Source organism: Caloenas nicobarica, chromosome 19, assembly GCF_036013445.1.
Source record: "Caloenas nicobarica isolate bCalNic1 chromosome 19, bCalNic1.hap1, whole genome shotgun sequence".
In the NCBI taxonomy this organism is placed as follows: Eukaryota; Metazoa; Chordata; class Aves; order Columbiformes; family Columbidae; genus Caloenas; species Caloenas nicobarica.
Window position 1 is genome coordinate 10,571,654 of NC_088263.1, and position 22,427 is coordinate 10,594,080.

The following is a 22,427-nucleotide window of genomic DNA, read 5'->3' on the forward strand; positions in this document are numbered from 1 at the left end:
TTTTCTCATACAAACATCAGGTTTCACACGCTGTCACTGTCAATGTCACTTGTATTGGCTACTCCTACCTGTTAGTAAAGTCATGGAGATGAGATTCAGAAATCCCCATCATTCAGGCACTACTACACTGGCTATACAGGATATATTTGAGGGTTAACAACAATTGAACAGGAAAAAAGTAAAGATAGGTAGGAAAAAATTCCTATTAAATATACACCAGCACTAATTTGAAAAGCAGAACAACAAAATTGCAAGTAAAAAAAAGTGCTTTATTTTATGTGCTTCTACTCACTGTTTTGCCTACAGTTTGGGGTCTTTTAATACACATAATATAAACGTTAGTGGTCTTCCTTCTTCATTTCTTCTATATATGGACAAACACTCCTAAACCCTGACCTATCAAGACAAGTCTGGTGACAGGGAAGGATCTCCTCTGCATGCAATGTATACCTTTAAAATATACATGCAAGGGAAAAAAAAAAGCTACGCAAAAGATGGCTGTGTAGAGCAAGTAACTGGGATGTGGCAATTACTGGGACTTGGAACCAACTATTTACTCTTCCACTGAATAATTTAAAAAAATAATTCACCATGGCAACAATCATTCTTCATAGCAGATAAAGCATTGAATGCTACAAAGCCTTTTCAAAATGAATTATGCACCAGTGTGTAACATGCACTTTTTTATGTTACTGCACACATATTTCAACAAAAACTCCTTTTGGATTCATCTGGCATTTGCTTTTTCACTCTGCACCATGCATCATCTACTTTTCTTTTCTGACTTCCGTCCCATTCAGATCTTACGGATCTGGAATTGTTAAAGGAATTTATAGTGTTAGTCTGGGCAAGAGATTGATATCAAATAATTGATCCAGTGGCCTCATGTCACCTTATGTCATGCCATCACACTGCTGCTTTCGCGTCTTCCCGAGAAACGTAACCGTTTGTGTCACTGGTACCACGGTAGTACTTATGAATCCATAAAGCAAAAATCCTTAGTGGTGTAAAAACCTAAAGTGGGTGAGTAAACTGTCCTCTTCAAACACTTTGAACCTCTCACTGTTGTAGGAGACCTAAATATCTGTGGGACTAATCCTACCTTTACCATTCTTGGCCATGAATTTAAACAGAGGTAAAGAGCAACAGCTTTCTCAGAAAGCGCAGAGCTCTTGGCCAGCAAGTACCCGATGCCAGAGCAACATCAACACCTTAGTTCATTAGTTAGCTACAGTACCCTGGATAATAAGAACCCATTCAGAGCTCACCCAAGGAACAACTCTACCGAGATTGATGAGATGTTAGACATGATATCCTGGGACAGTCGGAAATTGCGACTGTGCAAGTGGATTTGTGAAAAAATATTTACTTGTGTAGAAGTAAGATAGCAATTGAGTACACCAGTGTATAGATGCCAAGAACAGTAACAGCTGGTAAGGCAGATTCTCTATTAAGAGGTTACAACAACTACAGGAAATTACAACATTAATTTTTAATGGATGCTTGTCAAGCTGTGTCCCGTGCAGAATGCAGGTGCATGCCTTTTTAAAATGCCCTTTAACGTCTAAGTTGCACCTCATTTCCTAAAAAAATTTGAGGAATTTTTGTGTCTCATTTGAAAGTTATCCCATGTCCCAAGGTTAAAATTCAGACTAAACTTACTCAGAAACACGTTTCTAGAGTTCAGCTGTGCCATATCTCAGCAGCACAGCGTGATCAGCGTACGGAAAGACCCACACACCATGACACCCAGAATACAGCAGCCCAGATTGCGAGGAAGGAATTCCTAACAGGGACGGAATCAAAACTAATACCTACGAACAATACAGAAGGCAGCACCACAAGTGTATCGCATTGCGAGATCTTCACAGAACTGGGGAGCATCCCCGTGTTCCCTGGTCCTCGGTGTGGGTCAGCTCGGCTGTGTCCCCGCGGGGCGACGGCAGCGCAGCGGTGACACCGGTGTCCCCAGGACGGGGGGCCACAGCAGCACAGCCGCGGCTGCGGCACCCACAGGCCAACGGGTGCTGCCTTTAGTAGAACGGACAACAGAAACCGTCGAAAGGGAACAGGGGATAAAATGATTCTCTAGAAAAGTCTTCACACTCGTGGACAAAGGCAGGACAGTTTTTCACTTTTATCAAGAAAAAGTTGAATTACAATAAAGGAGATACCTTTTTCAATTATACACTTCCTGTGAAAGTGTAATGTCCCACACTTCCCCCAGATGTCCTTCTACAGTTCCGGAACCAGGACAAAACCACAAGCCGAAAAGGCTTATTAAATTATTGCCTTCGGTTGAATCGAATGTTATGTTGAAAAGTTAACTTTTTATTCCCTCATATTCATAATGATTTTTCTCCCATCGTTGCTCAAATTGCATCATATTAATAGAAAATTTGTATAAGTTACAATTATGAAAAATGGCAACATGTTGTCTTCTCTGTTTAGAATCCAAACATAAATTAGCAGCTTTGACAGGACAACAGAACTAAGGCAGCAACGCACACATTAAAACGTATATACATACATGTGGTGTGGTTCAGCTAAAGCAGTTTGAAAACTGGAATACATAACAATATATGAGTTTCAAGAAATATTTTCATATTAAGATTAGAAAACGTTCTGCAATGTCCTAAACACATTGTTGTCCACTTCACAAATGAGCAAGTAACTTCAGCAACAAAAGCACATTAAAAGTGTGGAAGCAGAAAGGTACTTCGACTCTGCCCTCTGAGATCTTCGTTTACTCTTAAGTAGATGCATCTGAAGAATATTTAGGTTAAATTTAAACCAAATCAATTCAGAACAATTAAAGTTAATTAGAAATCATCCAGCTATACAACTAACGGTTGCTCAGGCTAATAAACTTCAATAAGACTGAATAACTAACCATGAAGACATAACAGAAATTAATTGATGCTTCATTGAAGAGATTCATTTATTATCAGTAATTCCCAATGGATTCTAGTTAGTACTGGTAACTATTTATGATCCTAGTTCCATGTGAAAGATGTAGGTTATACAGAAATTTTTATATGATAAAAGCACATAATACAACAGTTTACTAAAAGTACCATCCACTATCAGATCACTGCAGTAGCAGCAGTTACTTTATATGGTTGTTTCATTATTAGTATCTCAAAGTTTCAGCAAGCCTCCAACTACTGCCCCATGTATTTTAAATGTAATTGAAAACCGGTGTGTTTTTAACTACAACAACATATTGCCTCAGTTTGAGACAAGGAGCTAGACAGGTTCGTTCTAGTGAGAAATATCACAAACCAGAACACTATTTTCAAGGCATCTGCAAATAGTGAAAGTTACTGGCCATGTCTTTCCAGGGCTGAAAGCAAATTTCTTATTTAAAAATTCCCTCAGTAAAGTATTAGTCAATAATAAGATGCCAAAAATAATGTCATACTTTTCTGTATTTTTTTTCATTTTGACACTGATTTCATAATGTCCTCACAAACAATTTAATTACACTTTTAATAAAAAGTGCAAGTAAACAAGCTTTTCGAATGTGTCAAGCTAGCCAATGTTGCATTAAGCACACGCAGCTCCCTTTGCAAAGCCCTCCGGCGTGGCGGCGTATCCAGCAAGAGGCAGAACGCCCGTCCCGGCAGCAGCCTGCGCAGCACGCCCGGAGCCGGCTGCGCGGCTGCCCCCGAGCGGTAACGCCACCCGTGCGCTCACAGCCAGCACAGCCAGCGCGCCCAGGGCCTCGCACCCCGCCGGCTGCCGCTTTCGGGCAGGCTGCACAGCCAGGCTGCCCCGCCGCCCCACCTCACCTCACTCACCCGTGCTAGCAAGTTTGTGTCTTAACAAAGACGGTCTGTGAAAGAAAACCAGTTAAGTGTTGTCTGTAGCCACTGGGTGTCAGCAGAAGAAAGCGCACAGCCAGCACCAGCCATGCACAAAACCCGAGTCTCATTTCACTGCGCCGTTACTAAAATACACACAGCTACTAAGTACTACGAACCACCTTACACACATAGTAATTACTCAGTTATTTCTGTTGAAGATGACCTACTTCTGTGAATTAACTATTTAGGAGATGATAAAAACATTCCCCACGTAAATGGCCAAAAAATCAAGAGTTTAGAGAAAAGTGATGCAAATAAAATGCTCACACTGGTATCACTGTTAGAAATTTAGGTAAAATTCATAGATAACAATCTGCCTCAATACAGCCAAGTAAACACACTGCTTCTCATGTGTTTTCTGTACTTAGTCGCAACAGAGGTTTGTGGAGACTCTACAGACACCACATGTACCAGATATTCTTCCCTACTTAAAATCCGGCATAACACAACTACAGAAAACACACACATAACTGAATCAGTTATTTTCTTACATAAATCTTACGGTTAGACTTGCAGACTGTATTATCTGGAAATGTCTTCTGGCACAGAAGTTCTAGTTACTGACGGCCTCAGAAAGTATACAGCAACAATAACTCATTCATTGTCCGTGTACTGGTTCATCTATACATTACATACCTTGTGTCTTTAGAGTAAAAGGTTCTGAGCAGACTAAGAGCTCTTACTTTGCTTAAGTATAATGTGAATTTAAAGTCTGCTCTGTGACACATTCTGGACTACACAAAATAATGAAAAATACCTTCACACCATTTATGCCAAAAAGTCAATTCATACCGGATGAGATGGTCTATGAAATTAAATTGTCTTACGAGACAAAAACTATGAAAAGCAGGAGAACTGCTGCTTCTTCGAATTTATTTCCCAATTATCAATAATTTCAAATGAACAGTCAGATTTCTGGAGTTATGGGACATCAAATGCTAATAACTACATCATGTTTGGTATTGCTTATGCCCCATATTTATAACAACATGTGAGGGTAATAAGAGAAAAAAAAACCCACAATGATAAGGCAAGCCAAACAATTTATTCTAACTCCTCAGGTTAACTGTCTCTTGAAGTTGCACTTTCGAGGGGTGTGCCATTGTCAGTTGATTTCAAATGTTCATCTTTAACCATCTGGTATTTTGAAGGCTGGATGTATGTCCAGAGAACCAATTTAAATTGTTATTTTTTCTTCATAAATCCCTTAACTAGTTAATCTCACGCACATATCCAGGCCAAGCAGACACGGATATTCCCAGAGTTGCCTGGCAACTCCTGGGAGGAGCATCGCGGAACAAGGAAACCTGCGCGGATGAAGGGAAGCCAGTGTCTCCCTGACATGGAAAAAAGGCGTACAGCCAGCCTGCCTCGCTGCTTGCAGTTTTCTTATTTATATGGACAACATTTTGAATACCTCCCATTATTTCACCTCAGATACTTCAAAAGCGCAGTACTTACACCCAGACAGGCATACACAAGTCAATACAATTTATTTTTTCCACACACGTGACACATGGATTTCCCCAGTAAGATGTGGAAGTGCTCATGCTGACTTCCAAAGTTGGTTTTGAACCTTAAATATGAATTGTTGGAATGATGCTTATTTGATGGTGATAACTGGGCTGTTTACAATTCAGACTGAGTTATGTTTTCCTTCTGGCTTTAAAAATAACAAGACAAACTATAGTACTGAAGAGACTTTAGTTACTGAAACATCCTTAACCTCAAGAAACGCTATGCCTGTAGTGCATCTTCTGGTCTTTTCCTTTAACGTGATGATTAAAATTAGATTTATTACTCATCTGCATGCTAGATCTCTTCACTATCTTCATAGAGCAGGAGAATGCAAAATCCAACACCTTTTCTCAACCAGTAAGCCTTCATCCTCACTCCACTCATTTAGCCTCATACTATTTACCTTGTCTCTAACTGCTTATCAGCTAAATGTACGCACTTTAAAAGGAACCCCCTAAACATACGGTAGCAAACCGTGTCACGAAACCTGTGGAAGTACATTAGTTTGCCTGCACTGATTTGTATTGAAGTCCATGAAGCTCCTTGCAGTAAGCCAGGAACAGATGCTTCACTAGAAGCAACAAAACCCAAGATCAAGTACAGAAAAATCCTTCCCCCACTCAGATGGCACTTAATCGTTGCTAAATAGAGATCAGCTCTGAACCAGAAGCAAGACATCGAATTTCCCTAACAGAACATTTACTGCCAATAGTTACAAGTCCAGACATTCTTCCTATTTATGTAAAAGCACAATTTCTTTACTCATTGTACCATGTTCTTAAACTCCAGGTTTACATAAATTTGCATGTGTCATAGTTAAGCATATATTGTGTAAAAAGCTATATATGTTTTACCACCTTTAAAAACAATAAAACGAATACTCCGGTTATGCAGTGACGGAAAACAGTCAACCCTGTACTACCCTCCTATGATCAGCAACTTCTACTTTTTTATCATCTCTCTTCTAACGTAACTGCAACACTCATACCTTTCCATTAGAAGTTTTCCTCCTGGGTGATTGATCATGGTTGTTGCACCTCTTTCTTTTTTGGAGACTGAACACTGTTTTCAGTGCTAGTCAGCCGAAGAGACACAATGCTGACCTTAAGTAAAAGCAGGTTATACTACACTTGGAATTCTTGTTAGCTTTGTTCCCACCACAGCTGTAGATTTACATCTTATGCCTACTCAATTCCTACTTACAGGTTCAATTTTCAAGGCGTTCCTGTAGCTCCCAAAGAAAGAGGCTTGTGCTTTTAGAAACGCTCTCGCGACACCATCTCCAGTGGTTGTAGAGACTTTCTTCAATCTGTTCTTCAGTGCAGAAACCTGAAATCACACGACAGGTCTCACAACCAAAGCTGAACACGCTGAGGCACAGCTAAATGAAAAATGCTCCTACTACAGCCGCAGTTATCACAAAAAGTCACCTTGGGAATTTAAAGTTGAATTTTTTAGATCTAAAAGCATTACTTTTCAAGCTGTTTTGCTTCTCTATGATATGTTTGGATTCTATTCAGAAACCAACAGGAAAAGAAAAGCTTCATTTGAACCTTCCCTCCTAGTTAGAACCCACCGTTCCCTTGCTGTTGAGTTCTCTTTCAAGGGCAGTCCGTGAAGTTCTGTGTTGTTCTTGATTATAATCCATGAAAGAATTTCAGCTAAATTAATTCAAACATCAGACCAACAGAGAAACTGTTCTGCATAATCAGGCCGTCCATCACCACCAAGGCTAAGAACAAATTCTAAAGGTGAGAAAAATTTGTTTGCCACAAATACAAGTTGGTTTTGGGTTTTTTGTTGTCGGTGGTTTTTTGTGTGTGTTTTGTTTGTTTGCTCTTCTTTTAAGGCTATGTTCCCTCACATTTCAGAGCCTTAATGGAAAATAACAAACCGAGAGTATAACATACGCACAGGGCGGGCTCCCTCGGCCGGCGTTAGGCCTCTCCTGCACGGGCTGTGCTGGCGGGCTCGGCTCTGGAACCGGCCGCATCCCCGCAGACACCCCGTGCCAGCCACAGAACAAAACTCGCAGGTTTTGTAGAAGTCTCAAATTCACAACAACATTCCGTCCCTCACAAGGGTCGGTCTCTACTGACGTTTTTCCTCCCTGCTCCTCAGGAGACACGGCCCAGCCGCGCGGGCCCGCCCCGCGCCCTCGGCCCTCTCCCGCCCGCCGGGGGTTTCGTTCCCTCGGGACTCGGGGCTGCACTTGAGCTGAACTCGGCCCTAAGGGCTCGTTACCGTTCACGCACACCCCTCACAACCGTGCAACTATCAACTCAACACGTTGCTACGCAGGCACAGTTAAAACTACCAGGGATGCAGGTTACTGGAGTGTTCTTTGTTTTCTGTGTACACCAAGGGCTAAAGATTTAGAGGATTATCTGTTACTGTTCTCTGTGCTTCAGAATTACTCATACATACACGAAGGTTGTGACTTAGTTTGATGTCTCTTTTCCAGCGCTTAGAGCTCAGTAACTACTGAAGTCAGGTTGTGTATTATATATTGTTAGTGACAGCGTTTTTCTTTCCCAAACACAAGCTAGGAAAGGAAATATCAAAACCTTTCAAAGATTAACATCAAGCTTGCTGTACCTGTGCTGCAAGGATTATAGGTTATGTTAAATCATTAACAAATAGTTATGTCAGTAGTAATTTTTTGGTGTTGCAGACAGAATGAGGACAAGGCAAGTTTTTTGAGACAGATCTCACAGAACATGTCACAGTACAAAACCAACAATCCGGGCACTGATTCTTGAAAGAAATTCAAGTAGTACTTCAGGGGACGCGGTCATGTCATGTGCAAACCCCGACCTTGAGGAGGTACCTTAATCACAGGGGACGGCGGGAACGTGACTGCTGCTACATAGGTGTCAGATACATAACCCATGCTGTGCACCACATTTCCTTCTCTTAAAACTAGATGTTATATTTGCACTTGTGTTTAGCAAAACAGTTGCAAAGACATTTCCTTTTACTTTGAATTTTCTGCAGCTTCTGTTGTAGAAGGATTTTCACTATGGTTATTTAGTATAACAGAAATAATCGAGAGCATGTCCAGCATTGTTTATAAATCCGAATGCTGCAGCTCATGCCAATGATCCATGCATTAACGAGCACATAAGCACTTATTACCATAACACATGATAACAGATTTAGTCTATCATGCCCATACCGTGAGCTCACTCCCATTCACCAAGATGTCCCTCAGGGAGCTCTGTTGTTCTCTAAACGTAAAAGCTTCATCACATTTTCAAACCTGAACAGCACACTGAACTTCTGCAAGTTTGAAGCAGTCTGATGTTCTAGTGATGAAATATGTGTTTATTTCCTATATTAACTTATATAAACAATCTAAAGACAGTTCTTCAAAATGCAATAAAATGTCTGTAGCTCTGAGTAACTTCCAAATCCATCTCAAATATTTTTATAAGTGGTTTTCTTTAAACATTCATGTGAAGATAAGGAACTTGCCATCTATATAGAAGGAAAAGGCTCTATTTGTTTTACAACAAACGAGAAGTTCCGAAGGCTAGTCACAGCCTTTCTGTCTTTCAGCTTCCCTCCTTAGGGTAGAAGCAGAATATTGATGGGTATTTTGCTGATTCCTTAACCTTTCAGATCATTTGCTCTCTTGTAAGACTGAATCGAACACTGTAGGATGTCTACTTTACATAATATATGCACACTTTTACTCTTTCAATCAGGACTATTGCAATAGGCATGTGATAGTTTTTAAAAAAGAAAACATTAACAACAACATATTTAAAGAGACTAACAAGTAATAAAAAAATAAGATGTTTACTCTGGAATAAATTAGTACGTAAGACTAAGTTATACAAGCAGAATTATGATTGTTTCCTGCCTAAAGAGGCAGTAATACTTAAAAAAAAGAAAGACTGTGACCACTCAATATGAAGATTATTTCTAGCCAAACAGACACATATACATGCAGTCTACCCTGAGAGTGTTTTTAAAGATTTTTATACTTCTGGCAGTTCAGGTTTAAAGGTCAGATTTAAACTATCACCATGTTTCAAAATGCAATCTGTGCAATGCAGCATAATGAAATGGTTCAGTAAAGGTGCTAGTGGAAATTCTTTTAATTAGGTCCAAGGCTTTTCAGTTGTCAACATGAATAAAGCAAGAAACATTCTATTGCAAACACAGTGTAAGAAATAAAAATGGATTCACCTTTAAGAAAATGGTTCTGCTATAGAGTTGTAGTTTAGTACTTCTTGCTGTCCTGAAATCAGTTAATTTCCCACTAAATGAAAAACAGTAACATGGGTTTCCTGCTTGTGTAAGTTGTTAATGAATGGACAACAGTAGCCTACACAACTAAATTACGGACAGCCTCAGATATTCATAGGCTGGTGCAAATTTACAATATTCTCCCAGCTACCAGATACGCGAGATCTCCTTGGCGCAGTGCACTGCATTGCATCGGGGCTTCATTTAATAAAAACTACAAGTTGACAGAGTGAGCTTATGCTTTATTCCTCATAATATGAAGCTCTGACTGCAACTAAGACTAGAAGATGACACTTATTTGGAAATACATGAAAAACCATAAGGGTTGCAGAAAAAAAAATTACTACCCCCTCTTTGCTATTCCTTGCAACACAGACGGTGGTGTAGGAGACTTGTCAGCAGCAGATGCACTTATTGTAATCACAGTCCTTAATAAATCTCTTTTTTTAATATTGACTGTTTTAAAAGGAAAGTTACTTCCCAGGGCGTTCTCGTGCTGCCAGATTTTCAGCAAGATTTCAGAAGCAGAAGGTGAAGGAGGGACAGCTTTTCACGGCTTGAGCAGCGAGCAGTAACGCAGTCGTACACACCTTGATTTCAGGGGTCTGACCTGCCCGTGTCAGGAAGCGCCACTGCTCACCGAGGGAACGCGAGCAAAGAAATGAGCTGGCCTGACTCTGCTGGACCTGCCTCGGTGCCCCCAGCTCCCCTGGCACAACGCTAACGGGAAAGACACGTCAGCACAGGCCGCGCTTGTTTGGATCCCGGGGGTACAGGATTGAAGAGCAGTTCATTCCAGACTCCTGAGAATTGACAGATTAGGGAGCAACATCCCTATCATGAAACAAGCACAACTCACTGCCTGAAGCTCTAGAATAATCACAGGACTTCATGGCGTTGTTTTACTTGATTAAAAAAGCTGTTCAAGGAAAGGGGAGAAGCAGCTTTAAAAATTTTCCACTGGATTAATTACCTGATGGCAAATGCATCACACAGAAGATGTTTTTCCTCAGTGTCGAATATAGATAGATTTAATTTAGGAGAGTAAATTTTGTGTCTATTCAGCAGCGCATTAATTGCTCACTGTTCACATTAAGTAGCAAAACTGGCAGAATAGTTTGACATAACAGACCAAACTGTTGAATACATTTTTAGTTTCCTGGATCATAAATGCATCTATTTAGACTGAGGCCAGTGGGGACACACACTCCCAGCACCTCCCCATCCGCCCAGGGATGCAAAAGAAAAAAAAAAAAGAAAAAAGAAAGTATAATGGATTGGCTTTAGAGTCTCCCTGCTGAGATGAACAACTTGATCCACTTACAGTTCCAAACACATGATGCATGAAAAAACTGACAGAAATTCAATTCTCGCAAAGAAGAGCAGCTGCTCTCTAGTGGTCAAAGCCAAATATTAAGCAGTCTGAAGGAAAGGAAACGGCCTTGAGCAGAATACTCCCTTTTCTAGGTAACTAAAATAGTGAAACAAACCTAAGAAAGACATAAACACTGATCCCAAACATTAATTACACAACGCAACACGATTCGAGTTAAGGCTTTGTTGCGACAAATATTAATCCCAGCTGTATTTATATAGCAGTTGTGAAAAAATATACACCATGTACGCTATTTGTGAGCTATGCCAGTTAATTGAATTTGCTGGCAGCACTTCCTCTGCTATGCTCCAAACATCCTCCAAGAGAAAATGTAGCTTTAAAATAGACCTGTGGAAAGCTGAATCAAGAAATTTGAACTAATAAAACACAACTCTCTACTGTTATAAAAGTGAAGTAAAAGTAAATAATGAAAGGAAGGAAGTCTCTTAAAATTTATTACATTCCAAAGCTTGAAGTTCTGTGTTTATTGGTGAAGTCTCTTCTGATGTTCTACAGTGCGCCTACAACAGCTCCTTTAATGAAGTCTCATAAAATCTAATATAATACTTGATTGTTGACAAATCATATACATGTTTGAGGCCTTGGACTCGCTGCATCCAGACATTTCTTACATAATTCCGTGACATTTACAAGTCTGCCATTCCCTGGGCTGCGGATAACGGCACGAGCAATGCCCAGCTGGCAGATTTGGATGCTCGGAGTGAAATCTAAAGGAAAAACTATATAAAGCCAGAAAAAATCATGGAAGTAACTTAGAGACTAAATGCTTGACTAAAGCCAAAATGTTCCCAATCAAGAGGGACCTTTCGTCCCGAGCTCCCTGTTTTTGAAGAATGAATCACACCACAGATCCCAGACGAACGACGGGATGTCACAGTGGGAGGCACTGGGCATTCACCATCACTCGAGTTTTTCCTCAAACAGACCAGCTGATATTGAGCTCCCTGCATATCAGTTTTATTTCTCAGCTACATATAAAAAGGCATAGATCTAACTGTCAGCACAATATTTTGAACTAGTAAAAGAAATCCAGATTTCCCCCTGTCGTTTCCTCCTAAACAGTCACCCTCTGACTCAAAAATAGCTTCTCACACACTTACTCACTTTCCTGCTCTTCCCTCTCAGCTGCTTCAGTGAGATGACGACAGCAGCAAGTAGCAGCCTGGATGTACTTTCGTCCCATTCGAGGGAAAGATCAAGTATTTATACTACATTTCTATCAAGTTATTACAAAATAAATAGAGTTTGAATGAGAACAAAAATAAGTTCCAAATTATATGCACTGAGCAGTCCTAGAACTGAATATGCAGGACTCCGTAACTCAGGATATAAAATGTCCAGAGTGCATTAAAGCTCACCTGGAAGAAGTCACAGGAAAAAAAAATTCATTTGGAGAATAAAGTTATCTAAAAATGCAGGATTTTTCTTCCAAATGGAATAGATAAAGATGGTTTCAAATAGCAGCACTTTTTCACACCATAAAGAAAAAAGTTTGAATTTTTGTTTCCTGTTCAGATGTACCATAACCTGCATGTTATCATATCTTTTTACCCATAAAAGACTAACTCTTTAGATGACCTGAAACTCGATCATGCTATTCCAGAACTGAAACTGGGTTGTTGCAGCATTTCTAGCTTATGTGAGCATTAGCTAATTTTTATTAGGAGGCTTAAACGCATGTCTGCAAATGTTCAAACAAACATTGCTTAACACTTCAAAACAGGAAAGAATTGAGATAAAGCAGTTTACTTATAGCAACGAGAGTAACACAATGAGAGGCCTCAGTCACAAACCAAGCAGGTCGAAAGGATGGACACTCTTCTGCAATGGAATAGTTGAATAAATCATTTCATACATACCACGTCATTAGGAAGGCTCTGAAGGTCATCGAAAGGGGTTTCCAGTGTGTTGGTGTCTACATTAAGAATCACTACATCTTCCAGGGCCATGTTTCTTACTTTCTAAAAATGAACAAATTCAAGAAAAGGGAAAGGAAAACAGAAGTACGAAGAGTTAAATCTTACACATAAAGAACACAAGTGATGGCACAACATCATGGCATTACAAAACCTGCAGCATTTTAAAACAACCAACATTCCTGTCTTTGTCATCATTTGCTTTATGTATTAACACTTTTCAATGTTGAAAAATTAACCCTCAATTTGCAGAAGCAAGTTCTTAATATTGTGCATACCGAAATTTCTGCAACCAGAGAATTACTGTTTGAGATTATTCAAGCAAAGATTTATTCCAAGCACCTCTACTGATGTTTATCTTAACTCAGGTATCCTGTTTGCACATTTAGCAGTTTCTAGCTGAGTCAATATTGGGAAATTAATTTATATAACAATAAATGGTGGCTTTTCTAGGAGGTAAGAGCTGCAATAAGTCAGGGATGGGAATTGGTCTCCACATTCCAGGCTGAATTTTGGAACTCCAATAGAAACAAGTTTACAACTATGTTTAAGTAAAATGGACACTACCAGAGGTTAGTAAACAAATCATTTAAATGGGAAAAAAAAAAGTTTACACCATCTGTAACAGTCTTAAAAACGAGAAAAGCATAACCTATTTCTCAAAAAACCCTATCATTAGTACCTTTGACTTTTAGTGTCTAAAGGCATTGGTGACCTCAGCAAATTTAAACATTGTCAGACTTTATTTCCCTGCTTAAACAACAGTAAATGAACCAATCATATGAAACAGAGCAGCATTTAAATATTCATTTTAACACTTCTTCCGCTAACAGGAGAATTGAACTTTTTTGACTGACTAATCATACCTATTTAAGCCCTCTTCAAAAATAGCCTCTAAAAATGCAAAATCAGAGAAAGTGGAGCTAGAGAATATGGTCATTAAGGAAATTTCCCAGTGACACTGAAAACAAATGTTTAAATACTTACATACCTATAGCAGGACCAAATGCAAGTTACTGAGGAGGAAAATGAACAAAAACATGCTCAATTTTTAATTAAGGTTTTGCGGGGTGGGAAGAATTGTTTCCTTTAAAAGAAAGGAACTAAAGCTCTAAAACAATGGCAAAGTTGAGCCTTAGGCATCTAAATAATTACCTTCAGTTTTCAAGGCTCAGTCCTCTGTCTATAAAGAAAACTGCTGTGTACTTAGTGGGGGAAAAAAAAGCCAACAACTATAAAAAGCACTCTGTCGACATTTAAGTTTAGGTCTTCCTTGAGAAATGTCTGTAACTTAAATGGAAGAATATTACATTTAATGCTTTCCATATAAAAAGGACAAGTACTGCACGACAAACCAGGTACTTTCCTCTACATTTCAGGAACCAAAGGTCACTCTGTTGGCTGCATCTGATAAACTCCAAAGCAATCCAGGAGTCTCGCTCCTTTAGGAGTCCGGAAGCGCCAGACAAACTGATTTGCTCCTTCCTGTTTCAGAAGATTAAAAATCTCACTTATACTCAGAGGAGTCTAAAAAGCTCCAACAAAAAGGTCTTGCAACATACTTAACCAAAGCCAGAAGCTTGTCAAAATCGAGTGCTAGTAGGACAAGACAGAAGGAATTAAAACCTTCTCTTGATTCTTGCCAAAGAAGCAACAAACACGTGCTGGAACTTGTCAGGGGCTGGTTTGGTAACTTCGGGGGTGAATCTGCACCTTCCTTTCAGCAAAATGTTGGGGTATCTGCAGCAAAGAGTGGCTCGTGCAGGCGGATACCTGCCCAGGAGCGCGGTTCTGGAGGACGCTGCTCACGGTGCACGGGCTGGAAATGCTGATCAAGCCCAGCACCTCCACACGCGGCCCAGCAGTGGGTGTCTCCGGAGGGACGGTCGGGATCAACCTGCTGTGCTGCACCTTACGCCGGGACTGCAAACCTGGCTTGAAAACTGCTCAGCGTTTCTATTAAGACAGTGCATCTCCCTGGAGGCAAACCCTCAAATTTAATAAAACACTTGAGACTAACTTGATTTATAGCATCTGTCTTGCAATGCATCTGAAAAATATAATTTTTCAATGGTCCAATTGTGGCTCATCCTAGAGAAATGCAGAATGACCCATTCATCTTAACCCTTACCTGTTTTTATCGTCTTTCACTGTAATCTTCAATAAAGGTACTACCAGATAGCTATAAGGGCTTTTATCAAATAATTAAATGGTTCTTTTGCTAAATGTAGCACCTATCAGCCCAACTGGCCTGGAAATAAAAGCATTTACTCTGTTGTTGGAATTTTAGTAAAAATTCCCAACATCCAACTGCATTTCCCACATTAAACCCCATTGGACTCTGCGAATCGCAATTCCATGTGGATCATTTTCACAGGTACAGTTTGCACGTTGTTGTCATTTTCTCAAAATTCAAAGGGACAACTACTAAGCCATATACAGTCACATTGCACAGTTCACAGCTTCTTGAATATCTAAACGAAATTCTACAAACGAAGTGATGCCTGTTAAACAGAATGGACTGTATTCTGTATGTTCATATTTTGCTGAAAAAAATTGTGGAAAAGCAAAGAACAAGAGGAGACATGAACATCATAGTTTCCGTATCTAATTTTCCTACAGATGAGGGATTTGCTGAGTCAAAAGAAGTGATTCAGTGAAAATGTGCATCACGTATCACTACTGCAAACCCTTCTTGACCATCCTCACTGAATTACTTGTAGCCATAATTAATCACCTAAAAACCATCAAATCGAACTAACACCTACACCTGCCTTCTATTTTAAATGTCTCTTTTTAAAAGAGCGGAGAGGTATGGAAAACTAGTTTAACAAGCACACTGAACCCATTGTTTATGGCCTCTATAAACATGGCTTAGTAAGAATTACTGACTTAATCAGAGAGAACTTATCTCCTGGTGAAAAGAGCACTTTAAATTTCAGAAATGGCACCTTTACTGTGAAAATCTCTTAACTTTTCAAACAAACTCCAGGGGGCCTTAAACACCAGGTCAGTAAATAAGCAGCAGTTAGTGCGTCTGTCCGGCTCTCAAGCAGCCAAACACTTGAACTAATTTAAATGTTTTATGTGAAACTTCGCAAAAACACTGAGAAACTATATTCTAATAGAAGTATGAAGGGGTGCTCTCCTGTCTCACTCAGATCCCATGCTAGAAGCAATATTCATCAATGACACCAACATCAGTTGATACTAAATGGTATTTTATTATCACTGTGCCCAGTTGCCAGTTTTTGCATTTCCTATCGTAAAAAAAATCTTAAGTTAAACTTCTTTCAGATGAACAATTTCATTGAATATTTCATTAAAAACAACGACGACAACCAAACACCACCACCGGGTCTGCAGGTCTGAACGACTTCATGGCTAAATTGGTGCCAAAACATAAACCAAGTTGATCATGAGGTTTCATAACCAGATGCAAATGTGGTCAACATACAAAAAAATGTAACAGAAAAAAAGAAAATGGACCTTCCAGTAATTCTTTCGGAAAGGTAAAACTCAACAAAAACTAACATTTTTAGAAGCTAGGTGTAGATTATCTTTGAAATGATTGTGAAAGCATGGGTCACAACAAGTCTAAAATCCATCTGCTTAATGACTTGTCTCTACTTAGTTAATAGTTTCCTTGTATTTTCTTAAGAAAAACACCACAACACTGCAGACAACAATGTGTCAATCTGGCTGCCAGAAGCAGGAAAGGCAACGGATATAAAATTTTATTATTTCATGCCCCAACAGCAGCCAGAAGGACTTAATGAAATCACCCTTAGATTTACAATCTGAAATGGCTATTCAGCAGACAGATCTGGTTAAGCTGGATGTGCCCCCTGACCCCGCAGGCCTTTGATGGGCCCCGCAGGTGGGCTCTGCCCAGCCCCCCTTCCGCTGCTCCGCTCCTACAGGTGACGATGCTCCAGACCCCAGCGCCAGCAGCTGCTGCCAACCGAGCGACAAACATCGCCAGCGCTGCTCCAGCAGTGCCGCACAACACACAAAAACCTCCTGCGCTTACTGCTGGGTCTACCGGCTACTGCAGTGTTTGTCTTTCTTAAAACTTGCCCCTCAAACATCCTCACACACAGAATCGCTTATTAAAACAGTTATTCTTTCCATTTTTTTCCAATTATTGGATAAAAGATAACTCCATAAGTAGTTCATCATATTTTAAATGCATTGTGAATACTCCTGAAACCACGTACAGCCACATTCATAATATTTGTGCGTGACTAAATTACATTTAGTTTTAAGACCTGGATTTAAATGTACATATTTATATAACTCCTTCATTTAAACCCTATAAAGAAAGCTGCACTTCTTCAGTTACGGCTAGAAAAGGCAGCGATTTACTAAGTATAAATGGATGCAAAAAAGCTAAACATTACTCCTCTCTCCAGGCAAAAAATAGAACCATTAACACTACCACTGGAAGACGCCTGTGGGCCAGGAATTCTCGGCGTGTCTTTTGCGGCCAGGGGACGCCCCGGCTCTGTCACCGCCGAGCCCGAGCTGACGGGACCGGCTCAGGGTTCGTTGGCTCGGCCGCTGTGCGGCTAACGGGGCTGTATGAGACTGGACCACAAGCAGCATCCCCAGGGCTCCCTGGACACCAGCCGGCAGACACGGCCGAGCAGGTTCGGAGGGCTGGACACGGCTCCCCGGTCAGCTGTCTGCACAAGGGACTCTTGACGTGAGTGAGACCAGCTGCCGTGCCCTAGCGTGTCAAAGACAGCAGGAACTTTAGTGAACCTTCTTTTCCTTACTTGGACATACTTACTTCTACCAGGTTAAAAGGAAATTAAAACCTGCTCATGTAGGGTTTATGATATACACAATTGTCCTTTATGCTTAGGAATAATGTTAGAAAATCATTCTGACAAACGCAACGTGTTTTCACCCACAAATTCCTTCTGGATAATCTTGCAAGAATTAAAATTCTGAAGCCCCAGAAAAAGTCCTTGAGCGACCGGAATATCAAACCAAAAGTTTCAGAGATGCTTTTGTAACGATGAACTGCAAGGGTTGTGTTTGTGCCCCGCGTGGCGCACGGTCAGGGTGGCACCGGTGTGCCCGGGCCTGGCAGAGGCCAGCGCCAGCACCGCGCGCCACAGCTCAGCACCCCCGGCCCGCGGGGTCATCGGAGCCGCATGGGCCCCAGCTCCAGCCCGAGTCTCTAGGTCAAGGGCATTCCTCTGCCATCAGCGCCATCACACTAACAACCCTCCCTACAGGAACAGTTGCTGAAACAATCGTTTACTATGACAAAAAGGAACAGGCTGCCAGTTCAGTTTGACACCACTCAGAACACAAAGGTCAGTTTTATATCATCTGAACGCCAAACCAGCATCCGGTACACAGGCAGAAAATAAAACAAGATTACGAAAGGGATGTGTTCATTTGATAGAGCTTCATTTTCCTACCTCGTTATTTATCAGTACTAAGTACTTATCTTCATCTAATATGAATTCAATTAGTTCCGTAAGCAAGTTCCATTATTCATGTGATAGCTCCAGCCTTGCTTATCCAACAGCTTATAAACTTTTAGCCTTCTTTGAAGTCACTTTATGGATTGCTAAATGGAAATCTTATAAAGAATGACTAACTAGGTGATGATAGACAAGCTGAAAAATAAGAGCACAAAACACAGCTCTATATTTTCTACCAAGATTTTCCCTCATAAATCAGCTGGAGCCTTCTGACCTATAACAGGAGATTATCTTATCTCACTGGAGAACATTTCAGTCACAGCAAATTAGATTTAACAGTCAATGGATATGCTTGATATTTTAATCATAAGAAAATTTTGTCATTTTCCATTAAAATAACCGCTCCTTCTACAGAGATCCCGTGTAACACAGGAAACTGCAAACTAACTTTAAGCCACACAGTGGTTTGAAAAAAAACCCCAACTTTTGAGTTGAGAGAGGGTGTATTTTGTTTTAAATCATTAACATTCCTGCTATATTTCTTCCAGAGGACCCACTCCAAGGTAGCAATAGCAAAGCCCCACAGAAACAATACTAAAGCTAGATATTTTCTTTTCTGCATTCCAAGTTCCCCCTCCCCTTCCCAGCACAGCGTTCTCGGCGGCTTCCGCTAACATTTACGCAACAATTACAAATTCTGCAACGGGAGCTGCTGGGGCAGAACCGTGAGCCCGTATATAACTGCGATTAGTCCCACGGGGCTGTACAGTAGATAGAGTGCACCTGTCTTAACCTGAATAGAAGACTGGGGAAATTAATCCCTTCTCCTGAAACTAGAACACATGGATTAGCAAAACACTTTTAAAGATCTATCTGCTGAAATTTCAGCATTTAAAGAAAAATGAACACTGCATAACGACAGTGGGGTTTAGTTGTAGTTTATAAAGTTATTTTGATATGGAAAAATGAATACATTCTATTTTTAAAAATACGCAACTGCTAGATCATGAGAAAAAATTGCTCTTGCTACTAAGTTGTTATTCTAACAAATAAAACACAGTTTTACCGCTCCATTTGAAGAACAGGACAAAGAGAGGGAGCTTTCGCGTCAGGGCCAGGCAGAGGGGAACTCCTCGTGGTGCAGCTCACCTGAGCAACAGCCCCTTCCCTTTGCCCAGGGCACAGCCAAATCGCGCCAGCACACAGATACAGCGGCCCAGTGGGAAAAGCACCGTTAGCTGGAAGACGCATTTCTATCTGGAAGTATTCAATTTATCCTTTGGAGCAGAGGGAGGAGAAAAGACACTTTGTTTTATTTATGTAATTGATTTCAGAAGGCACTTTGAATGACTGTACTTTGCCAAAGTGAGTCTGTGCTCCAGAATCTTCGGCTATTCAAAAGCCTTACAGGATTTAGTACTAAACAGATTTTTCGCAAGTTACTAAAATGGATGAAAATTGGCTTCTCCAAAAACGACTCCTTTTTTGAGTTTCTACAGATGGAGTTTAGAAGGCCCACAGAGCCCTGCGGTCTGAGAAGCTCAGACAAAGGAAGAGCTGGTGGGTTGGAGTAGCAAGGCACGAGAGAGACACCACGCTAAGCGACTCCAAGGTCTAAAGATTAACTTTTTTTTTCCTATACCCATTGCCAGGCTAAGCATGTATCTCCCTGTGAGAAAATGGATTTGTGAAAGCTGACAAGTATCTGCATTGAGATAATATCCCATCCTCTACCAGGTCTCTCCCTTCTTTTTCAAATAGACAGCTACTGTAATGAGCAAGCCAATGATTCCCTGGTACAGATACGGGACAGAAAGTTTCTTCATCAGCATGAAAAATATATGCTAGAATATTTCTTCCTAGATATTCCTTTGGTCTTGTCTATGCAGTATTCAAGGATACTTATCAGAACCCCCTCTTAACATAAGCTTATGATGTGCAAACAAATGTACATGTTGACTTTTAAAATAATTGCTTATTCACTAACACATTGTACTGCAATTCTGTACTTCATTTAGCAACATTAAAGGGCATAAAAAATCATCTGTACCCAGGATGGTAAGAAAAAAAACCAAAAAAACAAAAAAACCAAAACAAAACAAAAATCCAGAAAAAAACATCCTGCGTATTCCATCTACCTTCTCAGGAAAAAAAGTGATTTCTAAAATTACTTCACATTAATGCTCGAAAAAGGGGAAAGGTTACATAGAATACTAGTGAAAGAGCATGTATGATCAATATTTCCATTTTTATGGACAATATAAGAACAAATATTCTAGTGATACCCATTACTTTGTGTGATGTAAAACTCGGCTTTGTAAATTGTTATGTACCCTCAATGTTGAGCCTACATGTCCAGCCACAGGTATCCAGAGCAGGGACAGGAGTCAATGAACTCCCAAGCGCATCTGCAGTCCCACCGGCGCAGCACCGGCTGCCGAGGGACGAGCCCCCGAGGGGCCACGTGTCCTGGACTTTGGAGGAAAGTCATCGATTGTTTCGCCAGGACTGGAACCAAAAGCAAACGTGCTATTTCCACTTTCAGAGTTTTTAAAAAGTCACACGAATTACTCTGAGTTGTTTATATGTGCAGCTTTCTGTGAGGGCTGGTTCTCTGCCAGCTTTGTGTTCACATTAACAGCAAGTTCCTTCTTTTCAGATCTTTTGAACATTAAAAAAAACTACAATCTGTCTGCAGAAGCCTAAAAGAGAACCATAACTGCCAACGTTTCGGTTGAATCTCGGCTCTGTGAAGGCAGAGTCAGGGCAGGGCAGCGAGGCAGGACGTCGAGGCCATGGTGTGACCCGCTGATGCGACCTGCTGGCATGACCCGCCGGCATGACCCGCTGATGTGACGCGTTGGCGTGACCCACTGGCGGGACCCGCTGGCGTGACCTGCCGGTGCGACCCGCCGGCGTGACCCGCCGGCGTGACCCGCTGATGTGACCCGCTGGCGTGACCCGCCGGCGTGACCCGCTGATGTGACCCGCTGGCGTGACCTGACGGTGGGACCCGCTGATGTGACCCGCTGGCGTGACCCGCTGGCGTGACCCGCTGATGTGACCCGCCGGCGGGACCCGCTGATGTGACCCGCTGGCGGCTGCGCTGGGCAGCACCCGCGCCCGGGCCGGGGACCGGTACATCCCCACATTTCACAGCACCGTGTGCGCTTAACTGCAGTTCTCATGGCGCTCCAAAATTAACAGGATTATTTCATTTTTAAGCATATGAATGAATGTATAATTGCCTGCAGAATTTGGCTCTAAATCATAAAACTATATATAGTTTCATAAATGGTGAGAAAGACTTACCTCCATCAAACTGAGATGTATTCCAATGAGGTAGGGCATTGGGGCACTGCAGAGAGGAAAAAAACTGCCTTTACATTCTCATAACACTGGATTAACACATCTGACTTATAAAATTAGCTACAGGAAAATACTGGGATACCGGATTAGATTTTGCTTAAAATAATAATATAAATAGAGATAAACAAACCACATGTGAACAAATTTTTACTCCATATTTGACATGCTTCTTTTACTATGCAATATCCTCTCACTGCTGTAAGACACTAATTTTTCTCGACATCAGAGTTTCCAAGTGACTAAGTTAAGACAGGTACATAAGAACAGCTATTAAATAAATCTGTAATCCTGTTGGGGGTTTTTTGGGAGGGGAAAAAAAAAAAAGGTTATTATAATATTTTTTAAATACCCAGACTTTTTCTAAGAGTATTCTTTGGAAAAATTGATCCTGTTGTAGTGTTTAGTGGTTAATTTACTGTATACATATCAGCCGGTACTGCAAGTCTTAAATCCTTTGAATATGGGTCCAGAGGCATTTTAAATAATTTAAGTGTAAACCTTGAAATGTTTACATTTACAAAAGAAAAATATAAAAATGTCTTTTGAAGATTCTGATTAACTCCGGAGTTACTGGCATATAGGCTGATACCACCATTCCCTTCAGAACACAAGAACCCGCCGAGAGGCTCCTGGGCAGGACCCTGCAGCCCACCACCAT

At 40.8% G+C, this 22,427-nt stretch overlaps 1 protein-coding gene across 7 annotated transcripts in view; it reads right to left on the reverse strand.

Moving 5' to 3' along the window:
• DENND1A (DENN domain containing 1A) overlaps positions 1–22,427 on the reverse strand; it is a 158,624-nt gene that overhangs the window by 55,704 nt on the left and 80,493 nt on the right. For 6 of the 7 annotated variants that reach the window (XM_065648462.1, XM_065648458.1, XM_065648460.1 and 3 more), the window contains exons 11-13: positions 21,713–21,758; positions 12,900–13,001; positions 6,591–6,716 (exon numbers count right to left, since the gene is read on the reverse strand). In XM_065648462.1, the coding sequence (XP_065504534.1) occupies positions 6,591–6,716; positions 12,900–13,001; positions 21,713–21,758 (274 nt within the window). The remainder of the gene's footprint in view (positions 1–6,590; positions 6,717–12,899; positions 13,002–21,712; positions 21,759–22,427) is intronic. The other variant, XM_065648461.1, reaches the window with a different exon arrangement.